We start from the raw sequence: 23,993 nt of genomic DNA on the forward strand, positions 1-23,993 counted from the left end.
ATATTTCATTAAATGGGACGCATGTGCTCGGGGATGCGTTTGCATTCAAAGCCCCGAGGCTGTGAAACGACCTGCCCAAGGAAATCAGGTTGGATCCGTCAATACAGCAAAATCGTTCAAATCTTCTCTTAAAGCACACGCTTAGCTAATCCTGGTTTAATGTCAGTCATCTCATGTTAATGAAATTCTGCACGGTTTTTCCATCCCCCAGCAGCTGCATTACAATTATTGTGTCAGTAAACAAACTTTTTTTTTTTTTTTTTTTTAAATTCCTTTCGATACCCTACGCACACCGCACGTCCAAGCCGGGTGAAAGATGAAAGCTCAAGAAGAGCTGTGGATGATATTGCTAAGCTGCCGTTTGAAATCAAAGCTCCTAAATCAGAAAATTGATACCATGAAGATTTAAAATCTGGAGCGTCTCTAGAAGGAGTATGTCGGGACATATGGTTAATCAAACAGTCAGAACTCCCGAAGAGATTTCCAGCGGAGCCATATACACTTTCAAATTATTTGGCTATTAGCATTTAGCAAATAATTAAACAAATTCACTCAGTGGTGATTGCGCGCGATGGCACAGCTGGCTTCAAACTGTTTGTTCTCTCTGCGTCTGGCTCAGTCCACGAACTGAATGTTGGTGCGACTGTTGTCAAACATGCGAGCGTCATCTGGGAATTCATAAATGGAGCAACACTTCCCTTTAATCCTCATTAAAAGCGTGGCAGCCGTGAGGAGTTCACTTGGTCATTTCACCCAGAATGCACATTATGCTTGAATAACAGGCGCGTGTCTGATATTTTTAACAAAATGGGGACTATTGTAGGACTATGAAAAATGACTTCCTCAAGCAGCACTGAACGTCATGCTGCAATTCTCCGGCAGTTTTGCTCTCACAGTTTGCATCTTGTTTGATTTCCCAGGGGGGCTGAGTGCTTGTTTCGGGAAGCTGGGGCTCCCATCATTCATTCGGGATCATGCTGTCAGATATCTACACATCTAAACACAACAATATGGTGGACTTATGTGGTTGTAAGTATTTCCATCCCTTGCCTTTGCACAACAGCAAAGTGAAAGTAGAGTATTTTTCTTGTGGAGGAAGAAGTGCGATGTTTGAGTAAATATTTTATTCTGTCAAAGAGAAAATGCATTTTTATTTGATTACATGCAACATCTTTATTTAAATGTGGCAGGTTTTGTTTGACTTTTTGGTCTGAAGATTGAAAACTTCACCTTTTAGACATAAAATTGATTTTTAGTTCAAGTCCTCAGAAACTCCTGCAGTAAAGAAGCTTTTCCCCACAGTTCTCAACTAGATTAAGTGATTAAAAGACAAAAATCTGTGAGCATATTTTAATCAGGTCGGCAGGGTTGCGCGGCAGTTAGCGCAGTCACCTCACAGCAAGAAGGCCCTTGGTTACAATCTGCCTGTCAGCTGGGGGTTGGAGTTTGCATGTTCTCTGTAGTCCTGAGAGCTTGAAAAACAAAAAAATAGAAGGAAATCATCTGAGAAGAAGCTTCTTCAGCTCTAAAAACAAAAGTTAGAGAGTCCCAAGTATTTAACCTCCAAATTTAACCATTTGGAGATGGTCATTGGCCCTCTATTGGTCATGCGAGTCTGTGACCAACCCATTGGTGAACAGAGGTGGTGACTTAAACCAGCTATAAATCCCATTGCAGTCTTCGGTGCTTCAACCCCCCATTTAGACCTTGCCCGAGATTACCTCAACAGGATGGCGTTAACCCCCTTAACCTGCAGTGAGTTGAATGACACACACCTTTTTTCACACCTTGGCTCATGTGATGACTCACATGATCAATAGTGAGCTAAAAACCACCTCCAAAGAGAACAGACCCCCACTAACTCTGCACCTTTTGTTTTTAACTAAAGGTTAGAGGTAAAACATCTTCAAACTTATTTTTTTAAAGCTCTTAAGTTCACAATGACCTGGATTCAAGTCAATTCATTTTTATAATGCCGAATTACAATATCAGCTGCCTAAAGGGGCTTTATATTTTATATTGTAAGGTAAAGATCCTACAATGACTGACTGTTTGTCCCAGGTGGTCTGGTTTCGTCCCACAGTCCAAAGGCATCCTTGTTGGCTTAACTGGTGATTCTAAATTGGCCGTAGGTTATCTGTCACTCCGCGTTACCCCTTTGACTGACTGGGTGTACTCTGCCTTTCACCCAAATGACAGCTGGGATAGGCTCCAGCCCAACCATGACCCTAAATTGGATAAGGGGAAGACAACGGATGGATGGACATGCACCTTCCAACACAAAATGCGATTAGGTGGTGATACGTAGTTTAACCAGACCTTGTGATTACGGTTTTCATTTATATTTCTTAACCGTTTCAGCCAGTAAGAATAAATCTATACACACCACTGACAACTTGCAACATCTCCAACAGCGAGAGGTCAGGGATGAATAGACAGCTGACAGCGGCGCTTTGGCAGTAATTAATTACCAAGCCCCAGAAAGCACAGTGGGACGTTACCTCATACAGGATTCAAGGTGTGAATACACCATACCCATCAGGCTTTAACAGTCAGTGGGGGTCATTCATGATATCTCCTCTCCACCTATTCTCTGCCAAATTGAGACTGAAAACCCAGTTTGAAACAGCGAGCAACAGTGTAGGTATATGCTGAAGGTCTACATAGACTCACGGAAACCCACAGTAACATCATGAGTAACTTTAAGCTCCAATCTAGCTGGATATGTTATCCACTCTTATTCTGAAACCACACAAGGTACCAGAACAGTCTCCTAAAAATCAATAATCGCACTACTTGTAACCTCAAAACACAAAACACACAGTTTGTCCTCCAAAATAATCAATGTCTTTGGTGTAGAGAGAGTAAAAAATGTTATCCCAAATGGCAGAAAAATAAGAAGAAGAAAAAAAAAAATGGTGGAGGAGGACTGTGGCCCCCTCCTTGCAAAGATGAAGCATAGATCTGGACATGTCATTTTCTTGAATTGCGAACGGTGGTGTCAAAGAAGCATGGCGTAGAAACGTATGCCGTCCCCTTGGGCCAATCAGCACGTCTCGGAAAGGCATTCGTGTGCAACAGACAGAAAGCCAGATGAACGAACGGACAGACGACAGCGGGGCAGATAGGGTTCAGTTCATACCCGGCCCAGTTTCTCTGGGGATCAAAAGTGCAACAGTTTCATCTGTTTCAGAGCTGAGCCGCACTTATAAACTTCATATTTAGAGGACATGGCTTATATTACTAACATCGGTCTGTAGTAACCAAACTACACACCAAAAAAAAAAACCAAAAAAAAAAAAAAAAAAAAAAAAAAACAAACCCCAATGATAATAATAATGATAATAATAATAATAATAATAATAATAATACTGACACTGACACTCAAAAATCAAGTATAACGTCTGAAATAAATCATTTAAAAATCAATTGGAATCACAAGCCAGACTTTTCTGTCATTCAACAATTTAAAATATAATGCTGATAAACACAACCCTTTTTAAATCACCACAGAATGGATTTCCAGGAATGCTTCCTCTCACTCTTTGCAAAGTGATAATCAGGGGCGTCACTAAAGGGGGGCCTGACCCCCAATGAATGTCTATGGAGAGAGGAAGCTCTGTCACAAATTAGGCTCATAATAACCAACATTTCACATTTAAGTGGTTTAACTTTGATATTTACTTAATAAAAGGGTCACCTCTGAAATGTGATTGAGATATTTGATGAAAGTCAGATGAAGGACACTGGTAATTCAAACCTAATGATCATAGTGCGCAACAATGTAACAAGTGGCTACCTTTCTGAACAACTAGCTAGTGTGGCTAATAAACCTTGTGTAGCTCAAAAACAGAAATTGTGATTTCCACGCTTCATTCTTCAGTACTTAACAGACTTTTGGATGCTTAATCTTTCTCACCATCTTTGCCCAAAAGGAAGGAGGCATAGGTCAACTATTTATAGAGTGGAACTCTTAATTAAATTAGAAAAATAAAATAATCTTGGCCAATGCATTCATCCAATTACCCACAGACTACGTAAAATGACGATGCCACATATTTGACAGACATCCCAAAAGGTTGATTCTGTTCATCTGGACGGAGGGTTTTAAGTGGGAGAAATGTTTCGTCACTCATCCCAGTTTCCCCAACCTTATAAACTGTATATTTGCACAATGACTGAAACCAGCACCACTGACAGAACAATGAGGTCAGTTCCTTGATCATTAATATGCAAACTGTCATGACCCCTGTGTGAGTCAACCTTTTGGGATTTACTTACCTGGATGGTTGAGCATGCATCAAGAGACTTTTTGACAGACAGCGTCTTGGTTCTTTGATTGGGATTGTTGATCACAAGCTGTATGCGGACCTGACCGCGCCACCCAGGGACACATGGTACTCTCTTCTCAGTCCCAAAGCAAAGCAAGTTTTTAAATTGTCTTTCTAGACACGAACAAAAAAAAACATGATCTTTTACTCTGCAATGCCTGAAACTAGCACTGGAAACCACAAGTGCAGTGGAGTTTGAGGAAATTGACCATCTTCAAAGACTTGTTTTTTTCTCCTCCTCAGGAATTTCCACCTGCTGGCCAGGAGAAAAAACTAAATAAATTAAAAAGATTATAGATGTGATGCCATATTCCTGAATAAGTCGGAGGTCGGTCTGAAATTTTTTGTGGAAGGCCCCCTCAACTCAGATTTGACATTATTTGAGTGAAGTTCTCACCAGTGATGATCATCAAAATGCAACACATAATCACAACGAAATCCAGCTTTGGCTAAACTTTCTAAACCATCACTGGATGGTGACTGACCCACGGTGCAGTGTCCTTGTGAAAAGCGCAGGAATTTGTGTTCCATCCGCATAAAAGAAGAAATAAATAAATAAAGGAAAAATAAAAACAGAAGATAAGGTTTTTGCTCTGGACAGCTGGGTTTAATGCCTAATTAGTGGAATGAACCCCCTAATCGGTCAGCAACATAACCCAGCAGTTTGGCAATCATCACAGCAATTCTGGAGGTGGATTGATTTCAGCATCTGGAGGCAGCTGCAGGGACAGCTGATTGGGTTAATAAGAAACACACTGATTATAATGAATGGGTCCTGTCTGTGAACCAGACGAGTGATGGTTTACTGGACTGCTTAGAAAAATAAAATAAGCCACCTTGGAGGGATTTTTTATGGATGAAATGGAAAGAATTGAAGCAACCACAGATCATGGTAATGCAGAAGTGTTTGATTTCATGAAGCTCTACTTTAACTCTGTACTATGATAAGAACATGATTAGTGAAATTAAGAGGGAGTCTAATTACCAGAAAATCTGTTAAACATAATAACCATATGATCTCTGTATAGGTTATCCTATAGTCCATAACTGGCTTATCCGATTACAAGGCATTTTACAAGTTAAGGTCATAAATTACACGGCTTCTCTAGCAAAGATGGTGTTGAAATTTAATTCTAAATTAATATGAGAAAAGCCGTAGCATGACACAAACACTTTCAGAAAGTGGAAAATGCCAGAACGTGGTTGGAATTAAAATAAACCCTCATGTCCGTGTGGCTCTTTTTTCTAGTCAAACACACAGTTTAAATAATTGCACAAGAAAGTGAAATGTTCATTCTGTTGCACTTAGACGTGCTATTAATGAACAAAGTTGGCAAGCACAGGACTTGAGGACCTGTAAATATATCTGTTCCTTAAAAAGCTTTTATGTTCTACCTATAAAAGCTCCATATCCACCAGCCACTTCCTTAAGTACCCCGACCTGTTCAGCTGATCATGATGCAAATATCTAATCAAAAGAAAGAAATTCACTGCATTTACACATGCTCAAGGCATCCGAAGTTCAAACTGAGGTGGTGACTTAGAGACTTTGAATGTTAGTGTTGCTCCCACTCCATGGTACTGAAAATGTTATTGGAATATTTTAGTCTAGTACTGTGACAGCACTAAAGCATAGACCCATCCTGGCTTGTGGGGGGGAGACCACAAAGAAAGCACATCCTATTCCAGCGGTCCCCAACTCCTGGGAGTAGTTTGGTATCGGTCCGTGAGAGTTGTGCCTCCGGTGTGAAATTTATGGTTTTCAGGGTTTTAAATCAGTTTTTATCATTAACTGTTTCCCTGGGTCTTTTCCTGCGTATTATGAAAACAATCCTTTTTTGGTACTGGTTTTATTTTGTTGTATTTATCCTCGACACCTTAAAGGCCAGTCCGTGAAAATATTGTCGAACATAAACCGGTCTGTGGCACAAAAAGGTTGTCTATAAGAGTCACAGGAAAAGGTAGTATCCAGGGCGTGGTATCATTTACTTCACTAAGCCTGTTGGGTGCTTGGATTCATTTATAGGTAAACAGTAACCAAGACAAACTTTTAATTAAAAGACTATTCAGAGCCAGCCAACCATTTATATACTGGGCCAACATATTCTGTGTTCACAGGCAGGAGGCCAGTGTTGGCCTAACATGATAATGGTTGGCTATATAAGTAAAACAGCACAGACTTCTCAACCAGCCAGTACTGGCTCATCTTTGCCTCTCTGCTCAGCTAATGTTGTCAGTCTTTGTACCACCTGCCCAGGGAATGCAGATCAACCTTAACTTTCCAACTAATTACAGGATAGTAAGCAATTGCCTGTTTTTCTTCACAAATGAAGAAATAAATATGCAAATAAACACAGGCACAAGTAGATAAAATCATTACACGGCTTTAACTCTACATGCCTATAATGTTTTTTTTTCCTCCACATCAGTGTGATGCAAAGCAAAGCCTCGCTATGCAATAAAATGGATTTAAAGTATTTCAAAATTAGAGTAATGCAGTCTATGTAAAACTTTTAATTGTGTGCGCTGTTATCTGCCACTGATAGACTTGTGCATTTAGGCCAAACTCTCCTCCCTCACGTCCTCAGAGATCTCTATGACTAATTCATTATTCTAAGCCTCTTTAAGGTTGGCACTCAAAAGCTGTGTGATCACTGACAGCAGATACAAAGAATTTGGAACTTTATTATTCTTACTCCAATTTTCTCTGGATTTACCAATCAGTTTTCCCCCACTGTGAGAAAATTACACGTGCCTCACTGAGTAATTTAATGTGAAAAACAAACACTGGCACTCTTAAACGCTTACAGCTAATGCAGTGCTAAATTGAACCTTTTCAGCCTCCACCTTATCCAAGCACACACTGGGTTGGGAGTGTAGTGAGCTGACTCAACCTCATTCCAATCCTTTTTAGAAAATGATTTTTCTTCTTTTTAGTTTGCCAGAGTAATTTACCCTCATCACATTATATATTTGTGTGTTTTTTTCCCCCCACTTGTCTTTTTCTAATTAATTACAAACCAAACAGACCTCTGTGTTCTGATATTCAAAGGGGATATATCATTTCCCTGCCCCAGAGGCGCAAAACAAGTATTATTTGTGAGCTTGGTGGGGCTTTAATCAATGCCAATGACTCGGTGATTATTTGGACAGCAGCTGAGATTATAAGCTTCCTATTTTTGGAAGAAAAGAAAAAAAAAAAAAAAAAAAAAAACAACACACACCACACACACACGTTTCTTTTTTCCCCCAAAGACACTTCCGACTTCACCTGTATAAGTGTTCTTCATCCACGAGTTCACCCAAAGGACTGTTAACCGCTCAATAAAGTCTGTCAACAAGATGAATAAATATGCAGAGTTCAAGGCTAATTCAATCCTCTTATTTATATCACAGAAACTCACACCAATGTTTACCTCAGGCCATGATGTGTTTACTCTGAGTCCATACAACATCAGAGAGGATCCCCAAAGATCCAATGACTGAATGAAATTTATCATAGTGATGATTCTAGTAGTTCCCTCCCTAAATGTAAGGAATAATAATAAGACAACGTTGTTTCCCCGACATCAGGTCTGACCATATTTTAAATACCTCATAGTACCATATTCCAACAATAGAGCACGTCACTCTCAGACTGCAGGCTTCCCAGAGTTTCTAAAAGTACAACAGAAGCTGGATTTCTGTGCAACCAGCTCCCAGTTTGGGTTCAAGAGACAGACACCTCTACTTTTGAGATTAGGCTTAAAACTTTTCTTTTTTTTTTTTTTATAAAGTTGGACAGGATCAGGTGACCCTGAACCAAGCCTTAGTTATGCAGCCATACCCTCAAACAGCAGAGGGACTTCCCATGATGCACTGAGGACTTCTCTTCTCACTCCCTGCGCACATTATTAACCTATGTCTATTCTCTGTCTTTACACATTTCGATTTGTCCCGTTTGTTATCCCTGGTCCCTCCATGCTATTCTTTGCCATCATCTCTTTTCCCCATGATAGATGGCTGCGCCTCACTGAGCCTGGTTTTTCAGGAATTTTCTGCCCGTAAGAAGGATCTTCTCCCTCACCCATGCAAAGTGCTTGCTCCTCGGGGGATTGTGGTTCTGTCTAATATTGTAGGCTCCTCGTGATTCAATAGAAAGTACTTTTAGATGGCATTTGTTGTGAACTGGTGCTATATAAATAGGATGATTGAGCCACACTAAGAGAACATCAAAATAAACATGAATGACACAGACCACCATGAAATAACTGAGCCTACTCATCCATCTCCAGTTTACCAGCTTAAACTGGTTTGGCACGGTGCTGACGTCGAATGACTCACTTGTTCTTGTGTTTAGAGTTTGAACTGATGTTTAAAATTCTTTAAAACCAAAAACTGCTGCTCTGTCTTTAAAAATGTATTAACCTTTACTTTTTGGACAGACTTTGCAGTCATGAGTGGGAGGAAGAGGGGGAGACGATCTATAGATTGCAATTTTATATAGCTTTATATATCTTATGAAACACTCAAAGCACTTTAGACTAGAGCCACATGCACTCACACATTAATACAAGGCTTGCACTTTAGTCTTGCATTAAACTGTGAGCCTTAACATTTGATGAACCAGCCTTGTGTTTCATTTCCTTCAAGCTGTGAATATGATACACAACATTTGTATAGCAATCACACAGAAAATTGTAAATACAGTCATTTGGCTTATTATATCATCTTAATCACTGTTGTCAGGAAAAACGTTTGTGTGATGCCACAATGGGTTATTTCGTTCCCTCAATAAAAAAAAAAAAGCTGCATCACTTGCAGATACATGAGAGAGAAAAGCCTCGCTGGCCTCCTCAGATTTCAGCTTCTCTTCTCAGCTAACCGTTGCGGCACAGGCTTTCATGCAGATAAATGTTAGACTTTAAAAAATGATCTGCAAGAAGATGAATCTTAAACAAACACATTGATGCCACCACAGAAGTTACTGTGCATTTGTGATGCAACACAAAAACACTAAGGATAAAATGTAACATCGCAATGTTTTGTTAACAGGCGCACAGCTGTTTTGAAGACTCTACACACAATTGCACACATGGTGCTCGCATGGCTCTCTTCCATTACAATATTCTGTAGATTGGCACAATATTTTTGCATATTCCTTAATTGCTATCTCTGCTAGCAAATTAACTTAATTCTCTTCCCCCTCCTGCCCCCCCCCCTCTTTCTTAAATAGATAACTATCATATCTGATATCATATCTCACAGTACAATAATATTGAATGGGTTGCATTGTTGTATTTTGTCATGTTTCTCAGGTCTTTGTCTGAATTTCTACAAACATTATTGCTAAGGATTGTCTTATTGCATTGGAGTCACACTGGGTTAAATATGTACACTTGGGTTTTAAGGGGTATTTATTATTTTCTTCTTTTTTTGGGGTTGTATGGAAGCCCCAAACGCAATTTCATTGTTCTTGACAATGACAATAAATAAATAAATACTAAATACAAAAATCAATTTCTCATTTTTGCCAAGTGCCCCCCCGAGACCTCTCTCCAATACCTCGCTTTGAGAAATAAAAGATTAAACTTGAGCTAATTGGACAGGTTCTTAATGCACATCATGAGAAGAAGAACGGGATAATGCTATGAGGGCTGCACAGCTTGTTCTGATGCATGTGCTCCTGATTCACATTGCTCAGTCAGTCAGGAGAACCATATGCATTTTGCATTGACATTGTCAACTTCATTTTAGTCAGGTCAATAGCCAAGTGGATATATATGATTCAAATTCACCAAAGTGGTTCCTGAAGCAGAATTTGTAAGCATGGAAGATGTAAAAAGTTGACAGGCAGAGGGGAGATTGGCATTACTAATTTAACATATCTGCTTAAGGACAGGTTTAAGTGCTACAAGTTATTTTTTTATTCATCAAAGACAGCAAGTGAGAAATGTTTACTAAAAATGTCTGATCAAAATTCGAGCCTTTGTGGGGAAAAGTTAACCTAACAGGAGTCCGGCAGAAAGCAAAAGCATGAAAGAGCTTGCAGCCTCTATTCTTTGTGTGGATTAAATCCCATTTTATAGGCTTATTGTGAAATTACTAAAAAGGTCTTTTGGACCTAATATAGCATACAGAGGCTATTATAACAGCCAGGGATTCCTTTTCTCTCACAGAGCCTATGTAACCTAATAAAAGAATTGATTGCTCTGGACATGGCTCAATATGGCGGTAGCTCCAAGGCAGGATAAAAAAATAAATAAATAAAAAAAAAAAAAAAAAAAAAAGATGTTTTCATAGATCACAGCAAACACGGTAAAAAAACGAGTATGGTCCAACGTCAAGTCAGGCCAAAATCTTTAATTCAGTTAGAGCAGAATAACTGTGCCAATGTCATTTTGCAATCTTGCCAGCACCCAATTCTGTTCTGGCAGAGAAAAAAAAATGTATATAAATAAATCAGCTTAGAACTTATTTAAGACAGATCTATACGAGCATAGATGGGATTCAGTCTGTTTTCGTGAAATATGGAATCGGTATCGCTTCCAAAAATATCAACAGTGACTGAGCAAAGACTTCCTACCCTTGGGCGAGATTTTCTTCGGGAGTGGAAGACGCCGAGAAGGGTTTCTCTGCGAGTGCTTCAGTCTTTATGAGTCCTGCCATATTTAGATGGAGCTGAATGGGATTTCATGGGGTTCGCGGCTCAAAGTAGACGTCTCATTTCATCGACGTGAAGGGGGAAAAAAAAAATAAATAAAAACTTATTGAGAGTGAGTGTGTAATGTGCATGAAAGTTAGGTGAATGATATACTTGTAACTGGAGGGTTAATTACTAATGAATTCCTCTAACTGTGGATGTGTCTTGTTGATAAGAGGCAGATACACACAAATAAAAAGAATACACTTTGTCACTGTTTAGTGTTGTTTTCTTTCTGGATTTGAATGCTTTGTGAATATCCAACTGTCACAAACCATAAAAAAAAGCAAAACAAACAACAAACAGAGGCCACTTTTTGTCTGGAGACTCGTACACAGCGTGATCACTGAAGTCAGGCAAATCCAGTGCTGTCAGTGTTATGGTGGCCTATTTTCCTCTGTTAGATCAATATGACTATGATTTGAACTACATTTTCAACATATCACCACACGCTAACCTCAAAAGTCCTTGACAGCAAATTGATTTTTCTCTGACTTACATATTGAACACAACTACATGCACAAAAGGCAACACAGAGGCGTAATCTTTTAATCATATTCATGACTTTTGACTCATTTACATTACTTCGTTCCTAAATAAGACCGCGAGTTTAAAAGCAGAAAAATTCTCCAATTTTAATTGATGTAAATGCAACAGCTATATGAACTCTGAATGAAGCAGCTTGTTTATCCTGGGGCTGAAGCAGAGGAATGGCAGCACTTTAGCAAAATTAGAAATCATGGCCAAACTCAACCCCAGACTGTCTTTGGAAGTTAATTCAGAGAAATCGTCTTTACACAAATAAACTGCAACAAAACAGAAAGAAAAGGAGCCAGTACATCAGACAAAGGAGACGGGGGGGGGGGGGGGGCTCCCTGTCAGGTTCAGGAGATGAACAACAGTATCTGACAGCTACAGCTGACATCCTGAGGCAGGTAATACATGCATCACAAAAAAAATAACAAACATCAATTTTGATTTAGTACAACTTTCACTGTCCACACACATGGATACATATCTCTGACAATGAGGTGCATGGAGCGAACCGAGCACGCCACCTCAATTATAAATAGGGAAAGTATAGTATTTGCAACACATTACATCATCTTAACCTTGTTATGCTATTTTGAAATGACGCAAGACGACCAGCGTGCAGCTAATCTATTCATGCAATTGCAGAAAACAATACTAGATCAGCTCGTGGTGCCAGAACTGTGGAGGAATAAGAGTAACTGCCCTCATGTGCTGAGCAATAAACTTGATGAATCCCGTCATGACGATATTTTTCTGTCTTTTTAAGAGAGGACGCTTCACATCCAGCCTGGTCGGGGTGTAGCTGCTACTACTGACAGATGAAATCAGTGCTGATAAAGCTGCGGTGCATAATATCAGATTATAAAACATTAAAACATGTTCAAGCCCAAGACATTTTTACATAACATACCTTTTTAGTTCATACTAAGCATTGATTTAACCATTTAGGAAATATATTCAGTTTTATGAATGAGCCAAATGCTGCAAAACTGACCAGGCAGAACGTGGAAATGGACAATAACCCAAAGCGCATCACAACAACAATCCAGGAGTCTCTCATGGCAAAGAAAAGGAATTCAAGTCAGTCAGTAGAGTGCATTTTTCAGTTACTGAATACAGAAAGACCCCAAACCAAGAAGCAACTGAAGGCGGCTGCAGGAAAGGCCTAGCAGTGCTTTTGAATGACGATCTAGGATTCAGGCGGTCACTGACTGCAAAGAATTTTCACCTAAATATTAAAAAGCAATCTTTTTATTTAAATTCTATGCTACTTTGTTCAATTACTTCAACCTCAGGAAAAGAAAATGGGAGACTATGTATAATTTGAAAAACAGTTTAATTACCAAACAGTTAATGCAATATTTTATTTAAACCCTTTGAATTAAACATGAGAGTTTGCACTTCAATCACAATTCGGTTGTTTGGTTTGAAATCCAGTGTGATGGAACACAGAAGCAAAACTACACAAGTGTCGCTGTCCATATAATTATGGACCCAAGGGTGCAGTATATTAATTGCCTAATCACTGTCACAGCAGTTTAATTTTAAGCATAACTAATGCTGCAGTGATGTTATTTTTAAAAAGGAAAAGTAGGCTAACTCAAATAAAAGTTGGTATGGTCATATTCAAACTTGAAATTAGTTCAGTCAACCTGAAATGTAAAAAAAAAAAAAAAAAAAAAAAAGCATCGCAGCAAAATTTGGCTTTTTGCTAATAAAAGTGACAGTTTAAGGATTCACTGTACTGTTTGCAGAACATGATGTCACTTTGACAACGTCTGCTTCTAAAGGAGAACACTGCCGCTACACGTCCTATGTATAATTACCAGTAAGAGACAAGAGAAGCTGTCTGTGGCTTGTATTTGCTCTGTCTTATAGGACATCATCTAACAAGACATTAGACAATTTTACCAACTTTCTCCAGAGAAATAATTGTCAAAGTCAAACAACGAGACCAATCTACAGGAACATATTTAAACACGCTTTTCCCTTCTGCCTTAATGACAACGAGAAACCAGGGTGAACTTAAGAACCCCAGTCAAGTCAGTGTGGATCAACTGCAGCAGGAAAAGCAATCCTACAGCTGAAAACAATATAGCGCAGAGAAAGAATTAAGTGTTGGCTGGTTGTAGAGGAGGAAGCTGAGGTTGGTTGCCAGACTGGAGCGTTCATCTCTGAGTCCTTTAGCAGATTTGTAGCACTGGGAAATCAGTGTGGGGAAGAGAGCAGATAGTGCAAGATGTGCTGAAAGCTGAAAATCTGGTCATACTTCTCCCGCTGCACTGACTGCACACAAATGGTTCACACCGAGTCCACGGAGACAAACTGCTGATATGCAAAGCAGGCCGCCAATACTCCTACACCGGATGTTTTTTGACTTTGTTTAACTATCTGCCATTTTAATGTGGCACAAGATACACATTTATGTCCAACGATGCTCGTAGAATATTACCCGTTATATCAATTGCCATTATTACCCGTTCATATTTACCCTTTTACATTCAACCCTACCTGCAAACTACCCAAGAGTTGTTACATTTTTGGTACTTATCTGTGTGAGTACTCAAAGAAACAACAGAGCAGAGTCAGTCTCCCCTCTAATTTCAGGTGGATGAAAAATACTTTTGTCACACTTCAAGTCAGCCAGTGAGTTCAACTCAAATATCTTCACCCGTCTCTCCTCTGTTTGGTTTAGCTGCACGAGGGAGGAAGGACCTTTTTTCTGATTACATTTTTTCCCTCTGGTTTCTAGGGGAGCGCTGCTGGGATCTGAGAAAACTGAATCACTACAACAGTCTCCTACAGGCTAAGACACACCAGCAGTCAGGCGATCAGACCATCAAAATGATACTTTAGTGCAATTATTTAGACTAGTTTACCTCGAAATAGAACCGAGTTGGTCGATAACAATAATCGCCTGTTTGGGAAAACTGCACGCAGACGCAAAAGCGGTCAAAATTCAGCTCGTAAACTGTGATAATACAGTGCAATACTTTTGTGTCGGTTGTGCATCTCCATTCATTTAACGCTCACCAATACAGCACCATTAACTAAACCTAACACAAAGTAAGAAAAACAACAACAACAACAAAAAAACTCAGGGTTTCCGCTTGATAAGGTAATCTAGGGCAAACTAATTTGATGACTGCTGCCTTATAAGTGTGACTGATCATCAGTTTCCCAGTAAACAAAAGCTGGCAGCCTTATACGGAGAGCTATAAGGAGTGTGAGGTTGTACAATCCTGGCTGCAAGGCATCAAACACTCTGTACAACAGGGGGAGGTCTGACCCTCTCTTGTGAACATATGTCATGTGCCACATGTGGACATGATGCGACTTACCATTTCTGTATTCCATGTAGTCCTCTTAGAGAAATTAAAGGGGCCACTTTCAGTCTAACCTTTTCTTCATTCAGAAAGCTCATTCTCTTTCACCCTGTCAGGGGACACAACTTATTAAATGTGAGCTATATTGCCGTGTCAGGACGACCAGAATTAGAGGAAAATGATTATACCCCTGTAACACCACAGAAGGAGCATGTCACAGTGGGTGCCATCATATCTAGACAATAAAACCAGATAAAGGTGTTAAGTAAAGCCCAGCTGGTGGCAGGGCTAACGTCTTTCCCAGAGGGTGTCCAAGAAGTGGCTATTCCTTCTTAGCGGTGACAAGATCTATCGCTGTGCATCTCGATCCATTTCTGCAAGGAAATGTAAAAATCTAGGTGGTAACATTTTGCCAAGCGTGACTCACAATACCACGGGAAGCAAAGCAAGCCATTTTAAATCAAAGGCGCTGCAGAATCGTGGAGATGCGCACGAGGCGCCGTGCACGAGAACTCGTTTCAGACCAAACATATGTGATCGCCTAATGCAGAAGACTGATTGCTTCCCTGCTGAGTATAAAAAGAGCTGGAAGATGTTCATGCAAGTGCTCGTATCCCCAGCTGTCCTGCAGGGAAATATTAAATTGCTTGCGGTTACAAAGACACTGAGTAAATGTCATGGGTAAATTTTATGTGGCCTTTGTCTGGTGCAAAGTTTAGAATTTCTGGAAAAATAAAAGCACTGGAGTGCAACCTGATCTGTATCTACACGTGCACACAATACGACAGTGATCACCTGACACTGATGAATGAATAACTGCCTCGTGCGGTCCAATTATTCTATACGTCCTCGTTGGACTCGAATCATACATCAAGCCAAGCAGGTGGTGGATGATTTTTGACAGAAATTTCCCTTTAATTATTTTTTATTTTTTTCAAATTGAATCAAAAAGAAAACATCTTTCACACAGCAATGCTTAATAAAGAAAAAACAGATGGGCTGCATTTATGGATTGGAAAACAGTTAACGTTGTCTCACGATACAAACCATTTCAGACAGAAGGATTTTTTTGGACTCTGGATGTTGTGAGATTTAAGTAAGCGGGGGAAAGTTTTGTATCCAAATGTCTGCAAAGATATGCAAAAAAAATGTTCAAGGACAAACGACCATTGATACAGACTGTTTATAAAGGCTGGATGTACTTAGCACGTCATCAATCATTGTTCTCAAGCATGAGAGGACGCTGGGTGCTCATCCAACAGTGCCTTGGTAATCGCAAAGTAGTCGCACCCTAAAGCATACCCAGATGTTACAAAACAGAGGTCAGGCTGTAATAACTAAGACTTGGGCCATAGGCCATAAACTCATTAGGAAAGTGCTTACTGAGGTTAGAGATCAAGTGAGCAGTAGGGTCGCTTTCTCAAGGCTCCGACATGGTCTGTCAATGGTCCTACGCGCAGCTCTCCAGTGTTGCAGCTGTTTACCGTCACCGGGGGGCAGTGTCCCAAACAATCAGTCTAGGCTACTCTTGCTTGTGCTGCTGTTGGTCCATCAACCAATTGTGGAGAGAGGTCATGATTAGGGGTATTGTTTAGGTTTTATCCGATACCAGTACCAAACCGGTACTTTTGAAACGGTGCCGGTGCTTAAACGGTGCTCAAACTGGTGCTTAAAGAATGAAGAACACAAACTTTGTCCAAAAACCTCTCATGTTTAGCTGTTTCCCCACTTTTTCTTTGGTCATTTTAGCTTTTTTGGCCAGGGTGAAGGGAGTATCTGCCATCAAACAAGAAGACAGCTGCATGTAACTACGACGGTGTTTGCTAGTTCACCTTACGTGCGTTAATTTAATAACGTGGTTAGCCTACTCAACGTAAATTACACACGAACATTAAGCTACTCACGCAGAGAAGAACAGCTGCTGCTGCCATCATCATTTCTGCTACACTGGCAGGGCTAGGGGCCAGGACTCTCCTCTTCGGGTTCTTGGGGGATGTTGCTAACTCCGGGACCGATAACAGGCACCACACCCGTAGTAGATGTGCTCGGTGTGAGGTCTCACAGCAAGCTATCAAATACGGTGCATGTCTCTGCTTTTTCAAAAAAAAAAAAAGAAAAAAACCGGAGTGAGTGAGTGAGTGAGAGAGATAGAGAGATAGAGAGAGAGAGAGAGAGAGATAGAGAGATAGAGAGATAGAGAGATAGAGAGATAGATAATCATAAACCATGTTTTATATGTGCAGTGTGTATATGATGCATGTATGCTAGTCACTGTCAGAAAACTTGGCTTTTTGCAGATAGAAAATGGACTCGAGGGAAACCTGAACACAAAAAAAATAAATAAATGAAATTGAGGAATTTACCCTTAGCAAAAGAAACAAGTACATTCACCAGATTCAACCATTTAAAAGTTCAAAGAAGGTCTGACAAAATGGGTTACTGTATAGCATACAAATACTCTACTTTTTTCCCCTGCAGGAAGTGCCCACAAACCCTGAAGCCCTTGGTAAAGGTCTTGCACATCCCACTACATCTGGGAGAGCCAGTCCTTCATAAAAGGTCCATTTCACTGCTGATAGAGGACAACGTCCTTAGAATTCACAACAGCCACTGCACACTCCACAACGCCTCAGAAACAAGAGCTTGGAAAACACAGCTCAGAAAATTGAAGGGATTCAAGCATAGCTGGGTTTCGAAGATTTTGTTTGCTTTTTGTTTTTTAATCCATTTACAATTCAGAGAAATCTAGTTTTGGCTTGTTCCAACAATTAAATGCAGAAAAATCCATTTTAACTGAATGACATGCCCACCTGCAAAAACCTGCGACGTAATTATGGAACGAGACTGCAAGTAAACCAAAGAGCCGTCTTTCCAGTAACAGCTTCTCTTATTGTTCGTTGCCCTGCTGTTCTGAGTGCACAGATTGGTTTTAGCCTCAAGCCCAACTGTCACTGAAATGAAAAAAGTATTAAACTGTGCCATGCTCCACATGGATTTACCATTACCATCATCTAATGCTGACGGCAAACGCCATTAAAAAAAAAAATAATAATAATAAAAATATATAAACCATATGCTTTATGGTGTAAAAAGTGACAGGTACACAAACAAGTCAACATCACCTTGATGGGAGCAAAAGCAGAATAACTAAACAGCGCCGCTGACTCATTTGCAGTCACAGAGTGTTAATGGCTATGGATATGCACCTCCTGCATGTATGTCTGCGTTTTTCCACACAAAAGGATGGAAAACAGGAAACCTCTTCAAACACAGCAACAGAGCAAAAAAAAAAAAAGGCTTCATTTCAACACATGTAAATCAATTAGGCTGGAACATGAGAGCTGGTGTGTCACACTGCCGCTTTGTCTGCTCTCTGTCCAGTGTCTACTCTCAGAGATAGGCTGGTGCTGGGAACGCTGCCAGCTACATCCAAACTATGACTGGGCAAACAGTGCTCCCACATCCACGCTATGCTGCTGACTGCAGACGTAGCCCCGAGTAATCAGTGGCACGTTTAATGTAACAGCTAGTCACCATCTATTCTACCCACTTATCAGAGTTCACCACAGTCTTTTTGGATTTCATCCAGAAAGCTGTTCAGCCCAGGTGGTAAGACATCCAGGTCTCACGATCAATTAACATAGTAGATAACTGCCTAAACACCAGCTAAATGTATAACACACTGCCACAGCTTTGTTTCAGTGAAGAAAGAAGTCAATTCAAGGATCAATAGAAACATTTGCTCAACATTGCTTTTTAGATTTCAAAAATTAAACAGTTAAGAAAATAATCAGCAGTTGCCTCCAAAGAAACTGTATAAATGTTTCCCCTGATTTACTGCTATGTTAGAAATATGTTTTTTCTGTATGTGGGTGGAGTTCCATATTATATCAGTTAAATGTGTTAAGTATCAAACTTTTTTTTTTATTTTTTTAACTAACAAATCTTAAACCTGTATGTAGCATCCTGGAAGTTTCTTCCTGTTAAAAGGGAGTTTTTCCTTCCCACTGTCACCACAGTGCTTGCTCATAGGGAGTCATATGATTGTTGGGTTTTATCTCAGTATGTGTTATTGTAGTACTTTTGCTTAGTTGTGTTATGGTTGCGTATAGTTTCCGCTCTTCTCCATGTGCAAAGCCTCTCCCTGCACACCAAGCCAAATTTTACTTTCTTCCATAAAAGATCATTTTACTTTTTGCAATTTACCGAAAGAAGCCTCCTGACTTTACTGGAAGTGCAATAAGAGCTTCACAATTGCTAATCTGTCTACAATGACAGAGGATAACGACTCTTTCAGATCAGACTTAAAAGACAGAAGCTGACAGCTAAAAGCACTGACATTGTCATCCTCACATCCCCATAGCCCACCCACTAATAAAAAAAAAAAAGAAGTCAATCTTGGAGAAACAATGCCTACAAAAGCACTTCAAACACCACCCTGCCCTAGATTAGACCTCAATTCTGATGCCCTATTATTTCACCGGAGCATACCATTTCACAAGAAGTAGCCAGAAAACTTTTTTTGAACAGCTCTTATCAGTGAACATGCCTAGCTCAAGTGTCCTTGAAAAACCTTAATCCCTATCAGCTCTGGGAATGCTGCTCAGCACATGACCTCTGACCTTCCTGAGGAGGGGGTACGGTGAAGGAAAACAACTGAACAATTACAACGGCATCTCAAAACGAAAGAAGGAAAAAGTATCCTAGTGCATCAACTGCAAAGGGGGAAAATAATCTTTAGCGTGTTTACAACATTGTGTGCCAGCCAATATATATGAAAATACAAATTCAAGGTGAGAAGAATGAGAAATAATAGATTCATTACAGCACTGGATTTTCCCCAGAGCGGTCTTAAAGTCCATGATATTGCTTGTTCACACCTGGGGATTTGCCTGCTTAGCTCTTCATCCAGCAGGTCTATTGCATTTCTCTTGAGGTATTCTTACAAAATTGTTTATTTAGCATGAGAGTGACAAGGAGGGAGAGGTTTAAAGTGCCGGGATGAGCGCAGGAGGAAGGCTTCCGTGTACAAGTGTGAGAGCGACTTGACGTCTCCGAGGCCAAGAGACTCTGAAACCATCCTTAGGGGGCAGCCGTCCACGCGCCAAATCTGTCCCTGCACTTGCTTTCAACAGCAGTGCCTTTATTGTTCAGGAAGGTGAGCACCCTCCCCACCCCTGCACTAAGCAACGCTGACCACAGGCGTTAGTGGGATTTGTGTAGGCACGCTATTGCAGCATACAGCACGCTGGCTTTACAGCCTTGGTGAAGCCATCAAGGAGAGTATATGCTTTAGTGCACACGTAGGCGTTTCTTTTGTGTGGTAATGAAACTGAGGCAAGACTTGGTGAAAATGAGTAGGAGAGGGGAGATACTGTGCAAGATGTCTGAAAGGAAGCAAGAGGTGGTTACACACTGAACATGGAAGGAAAACTGCACTCCATCTCCATTCGGCTTACTGGGGTGAAGCACAGAAGAGTCCTAATCTGGGTCTAAATATAAGCACCTTTTAAATGTGCCTGCAAATGAATAAACAGAAACTGCGCTGCAAGTTGCTCGTCCTGGGGTTGCCTCCCAGCAACACACTTAATCCACGCATTGCAATGTCACACTTTGCTTACTGCTGGAAACAGTCCTGCACCCCTGCTGCATCAGTAAAAAAAAAAAAATAAAGAGTTGGATATTAAAGGAGGATTAGTGTTTTGGAGTCCAACTAGATCACTGGGATATGTCAGGAAATCATCTTTGAGGATGCTTGATTTAGATTTCATCAGCACATGTAGAACACACTGTATGTGTATCTGCTGTGTAACACACCGTGACTTCGTTCACAAGCAGCAGATGAAATCAGTTCTCCAATATGTTGCGAGTCCTCGAGCATAAGCAACTCTAACCTGATGTGGAGTGGGTATTTTAGCCTTTTTCTCAGCTCTCTATAGCATTTGAAGTGTGGCTTTTTTCATGCTTTTGTGACTGTGATGATCATGAGAGTTAATTACATCCGCAGTGCTTTTTTATTCCAATTAAAGTATCTGGTTTGATGGTGTGCCTGCCATTCTCCTCTGGGGAAAAAAAAAAAAAAAAGAGTTACCTAAGAGGGGAAAACAGACCAGGAGTGAAGCCACTGTTGAATTTCTTCAGAAATGTGTAACAGGAGTATGATTGTTTGTGTTTAGTGGTGTGTGTGTGTGTGTGTGTGTGTGTGTGTGTAGGGTCAGTCATTAAAAAAAAAATAAATAAATAAATAAATAATAATAAACAAGACCAACTGCCTCTGCGGTGCATGTTTCAGAAATTTAGGGCCATTGCTTTCTATGCAACGTGAATATGATCCTGGAACCCTGTTGGCGGGTGTGTGTTTTGAATGGGGGGCAGGAGAGGAGGGGAGGGGGAAGGAGGTAGAAGGGGTACTCACCACATGAAAGCGCCGCCACACAGATGAAGAGAGTCCGTCTGAAATCCCGTACACCTGACATGGTAGAAATCCCTGCAGGAGGATGTTAAATCCCAGCTGTTGCAGTAGCCGATTGAGGGTAAATAAACCTCTCTGCAGGTGTTAGCCTCCACACGACGCTGTTGCAGTTCTTCGAGGGTCTTAAGTTGGATAATGCGCAATAGACAGAAATGCAACTGCACGAGTGTCTGAGCGGCAGGGAGTCCGATGTAAATTGGAGGTCTTCAGAAGCAGAAATGTTACTGGCCAGTCTTCTCAGAGTCTTTGCGAGCAGCGAACCTAGGGCACGGCAAAACCGCGTCTTCTCCAGGCAACGCAGAGCGTTTCCCCCACATCAGAGAGCAAAAAGTTCCAACTATCCTGATCCAACCCGGGCAGCAGGGAGGGAAAAAACAGTGTTCCATAAACGGACACGAGTCCTTGCGCGACACTCGATAAATGGCCCCCCACAAAAAAATATTATAAATCAATGGACATCAGTGGAGAGGTTACGCGCGCCCTGGCTGGAACCACGGGGATGCTGCACGCGTTCTCCAAAAAGGATCAGACTTGTCTGAGCAACAAACGGCAGGGAAAGAGCAGCAGAGTGTCCCTGTGAGGTTAGTCATTCTCCAATTAAAAATTCAAACATGAAATTCCTTGCGCAAATCATGGAAACAGTGTAGAGAGGGGAGGAAAACAACAAAAAAGAGGCATCCGACGGATCCGCACCGTTCTGGCTCAGCTGACACCGACTTCTTCTGCTTTTATTCAGCGTCCACAGCCGAGAGAAAAAGGTGGGAATGTATTCTGGGCCGTGGAAGGTGAAATTACAGCTCTAATCAAGCCGAAAAGGTCCGAGTTGGCCGCAAAGACCCGCTTTCCACCCTCCCCTCCCGCTCCAGCTCCCTCACGTTTCCAGTAGTTCACCTACCGCAGCGCGATGCGACGGGAATCATCACGCGTCCGCTGATTAAAAAACAACAACAAACAAGGGCACAAATATCCAGAAAGCTGACACTTTTTAAAAATCGAGTTACTTTGTGATGTTAAGACCGAGAGCCTGAGCGGAGCATCGTCGGTGCCGCTTACCGGGAGTCTGAAACAGAGCCAAGTCCGAAGAAGTCTCCAGTTTGGTGTGTAATTTGTCACCCGGCTTGAGCGCACCTTTCTCAGGTGTTCCTCCCGCAGAAGCAGCTGCTGTGCCCGCTGTCCTGCCCTCAGCAGCCCCGCTCTGGGATTTTAAGTCCGCTCCAAACTAAACGTGCTCACCTTAAAATGTCCAGAGTCGCAGCTCCCGGTCATCAAGCCCACTGTGGGGTAGAAGACGTGTCCGGAAGTTCCTTTCAAAATAAAATAAATTAGCCTACGTTTAATTGTTATTTTAAGCGATCTGCTAAATTGAGTCTTATTACTCATTTCCAGTGGCTTGATAAAAAAAATGCACCGAATATGACCAGCTTTGACAATACAGTGATGACATCATTTAACCCTTAAAAACGTCACACCCCTTTTTTAATGATGCTGAACGAATATCTGGAATGAAAGAGTTCATACCGAAATGAAACCGGTGCCACTCCTCACCTGACCTAAGAGCAGCTAAATGGGTCACAATTAAACCCAGTTTCAAACGGAATTAAATGGAAACGCGTATTTTGGGGCTTTTGATACACGCGTGTTTTCCAGGTCGACCCGTGGGCTTTAGTTTAGTCTCAGCGTTCAGTTAGTCGCTTGGCTTTTATCTTAAAACGCCACACCGAACACTTCCGGTATGGGCCACGTTAGACATAGTGAACTTGACTTTGTTCAAATCTAGTATCGCAGACGAAAATTAATCACGTGAGTGTCTCCACACTCCTCCTCTTCATCCGAAGGGGAAAGTATCCTCCCGAAGAAAGAGCCGTCCTCACTCCTGCCTAGTCATGGCCTCACTTTGTGCTTTTGTTTCTGCGTGGATTCTGCTTCACCCCCTGCAGGTTTACGTCACGGTAGATTTCTGTGCTAAGGACTGCGTGACCTTTTATTTGATTTTAATGTCATATTTTTGGAGCCTTCTCACAGCTAAAACGCTGACACCAGACACACAGGTGCACCCAATAACAATGAACTCATTCACAGTTTAATTTATCAGGTACACACAGTATCTTTAAGTGGGATTCCCACCTATGACCCTTGTCACAGTGCGTGGTTTGCAGTGGAAGGTTCTGTTGCATCAAGTAGAAATTCTGCCACTACGCAATTGAATCACACTTTTGCAGAAAACAGACTGAATTTGTTCAACTTCATGAGGTTGTTCATTTGCATGCATGGCAAGCTGCAAACACATTAATACTGACCGATTGTCTTTACTCCAAAATCTGAGATAATATAACAGAATCTCCTCTAACAGAGGCTAAAACACTTTAAAACTTATGTCTAGGCAGGAGGTGTCAAACAAATTGGTCAGAACCAGTCTGCTAAAGGCTGCAGTCTGGCCATTTGGATGGTTATGCAAAGTGTTAAAAAAAAAAACTTGAAGATAATCAGGGAATCACTTGTTGGACTTTTGTTTTTGCTGTATTTTCCATCAGAGTGGATAATAGGAGCAGTTCTCCCACCGTCCATCCATTTTCTTAAGGCTCAGACAACTACACGCTCTCCCATCAGCACCTACAGCCAATTTAAAGCCAGCAGTTAACCGAGCATGT

General features: G+C 41.0%; 1 protein-coding gene across 1 annotated transcript in view; it reads right to left on the reverse strand.

The window, feature by feature from the left end:
* tmem132e (transmembrane protein 132E) overlaps positions 1-22,612 on the reverse strand; it is a 422,770-nt gene extending 400,158 nt beyond the window's left edge. Inside the window, exon 1 of the mRNA XM_004551162.3 lies at positions 21,289-22,612. Coding sequence (XP_004551219.3) covers positions 21,289-21,349 — 61 coding nt within the window. The 5' untranslated portion in view covers positions 21,350-22,612. The remainder of the gene's footprint in view (positions 1-21,288) is intronic.
* Between the last annotated feature and the right edge of the window lie 1,381 nt (positions 22,613-23,993).

This window comes from Maylandia zebra, linkage group LG10 (genome assembly GCF_041146795.1).
Source record: "Maylandia zebra isolate NMK-2024a linkage group LG10, Mzebra_GT3a, whole genome shotgun sequence".
Lineage (NCBI taxonomy): Eukaryota > Metazoa > Chordata > Actinopteri > Cichliformes > Cichlidae > Maylandia > Maylandia zebra.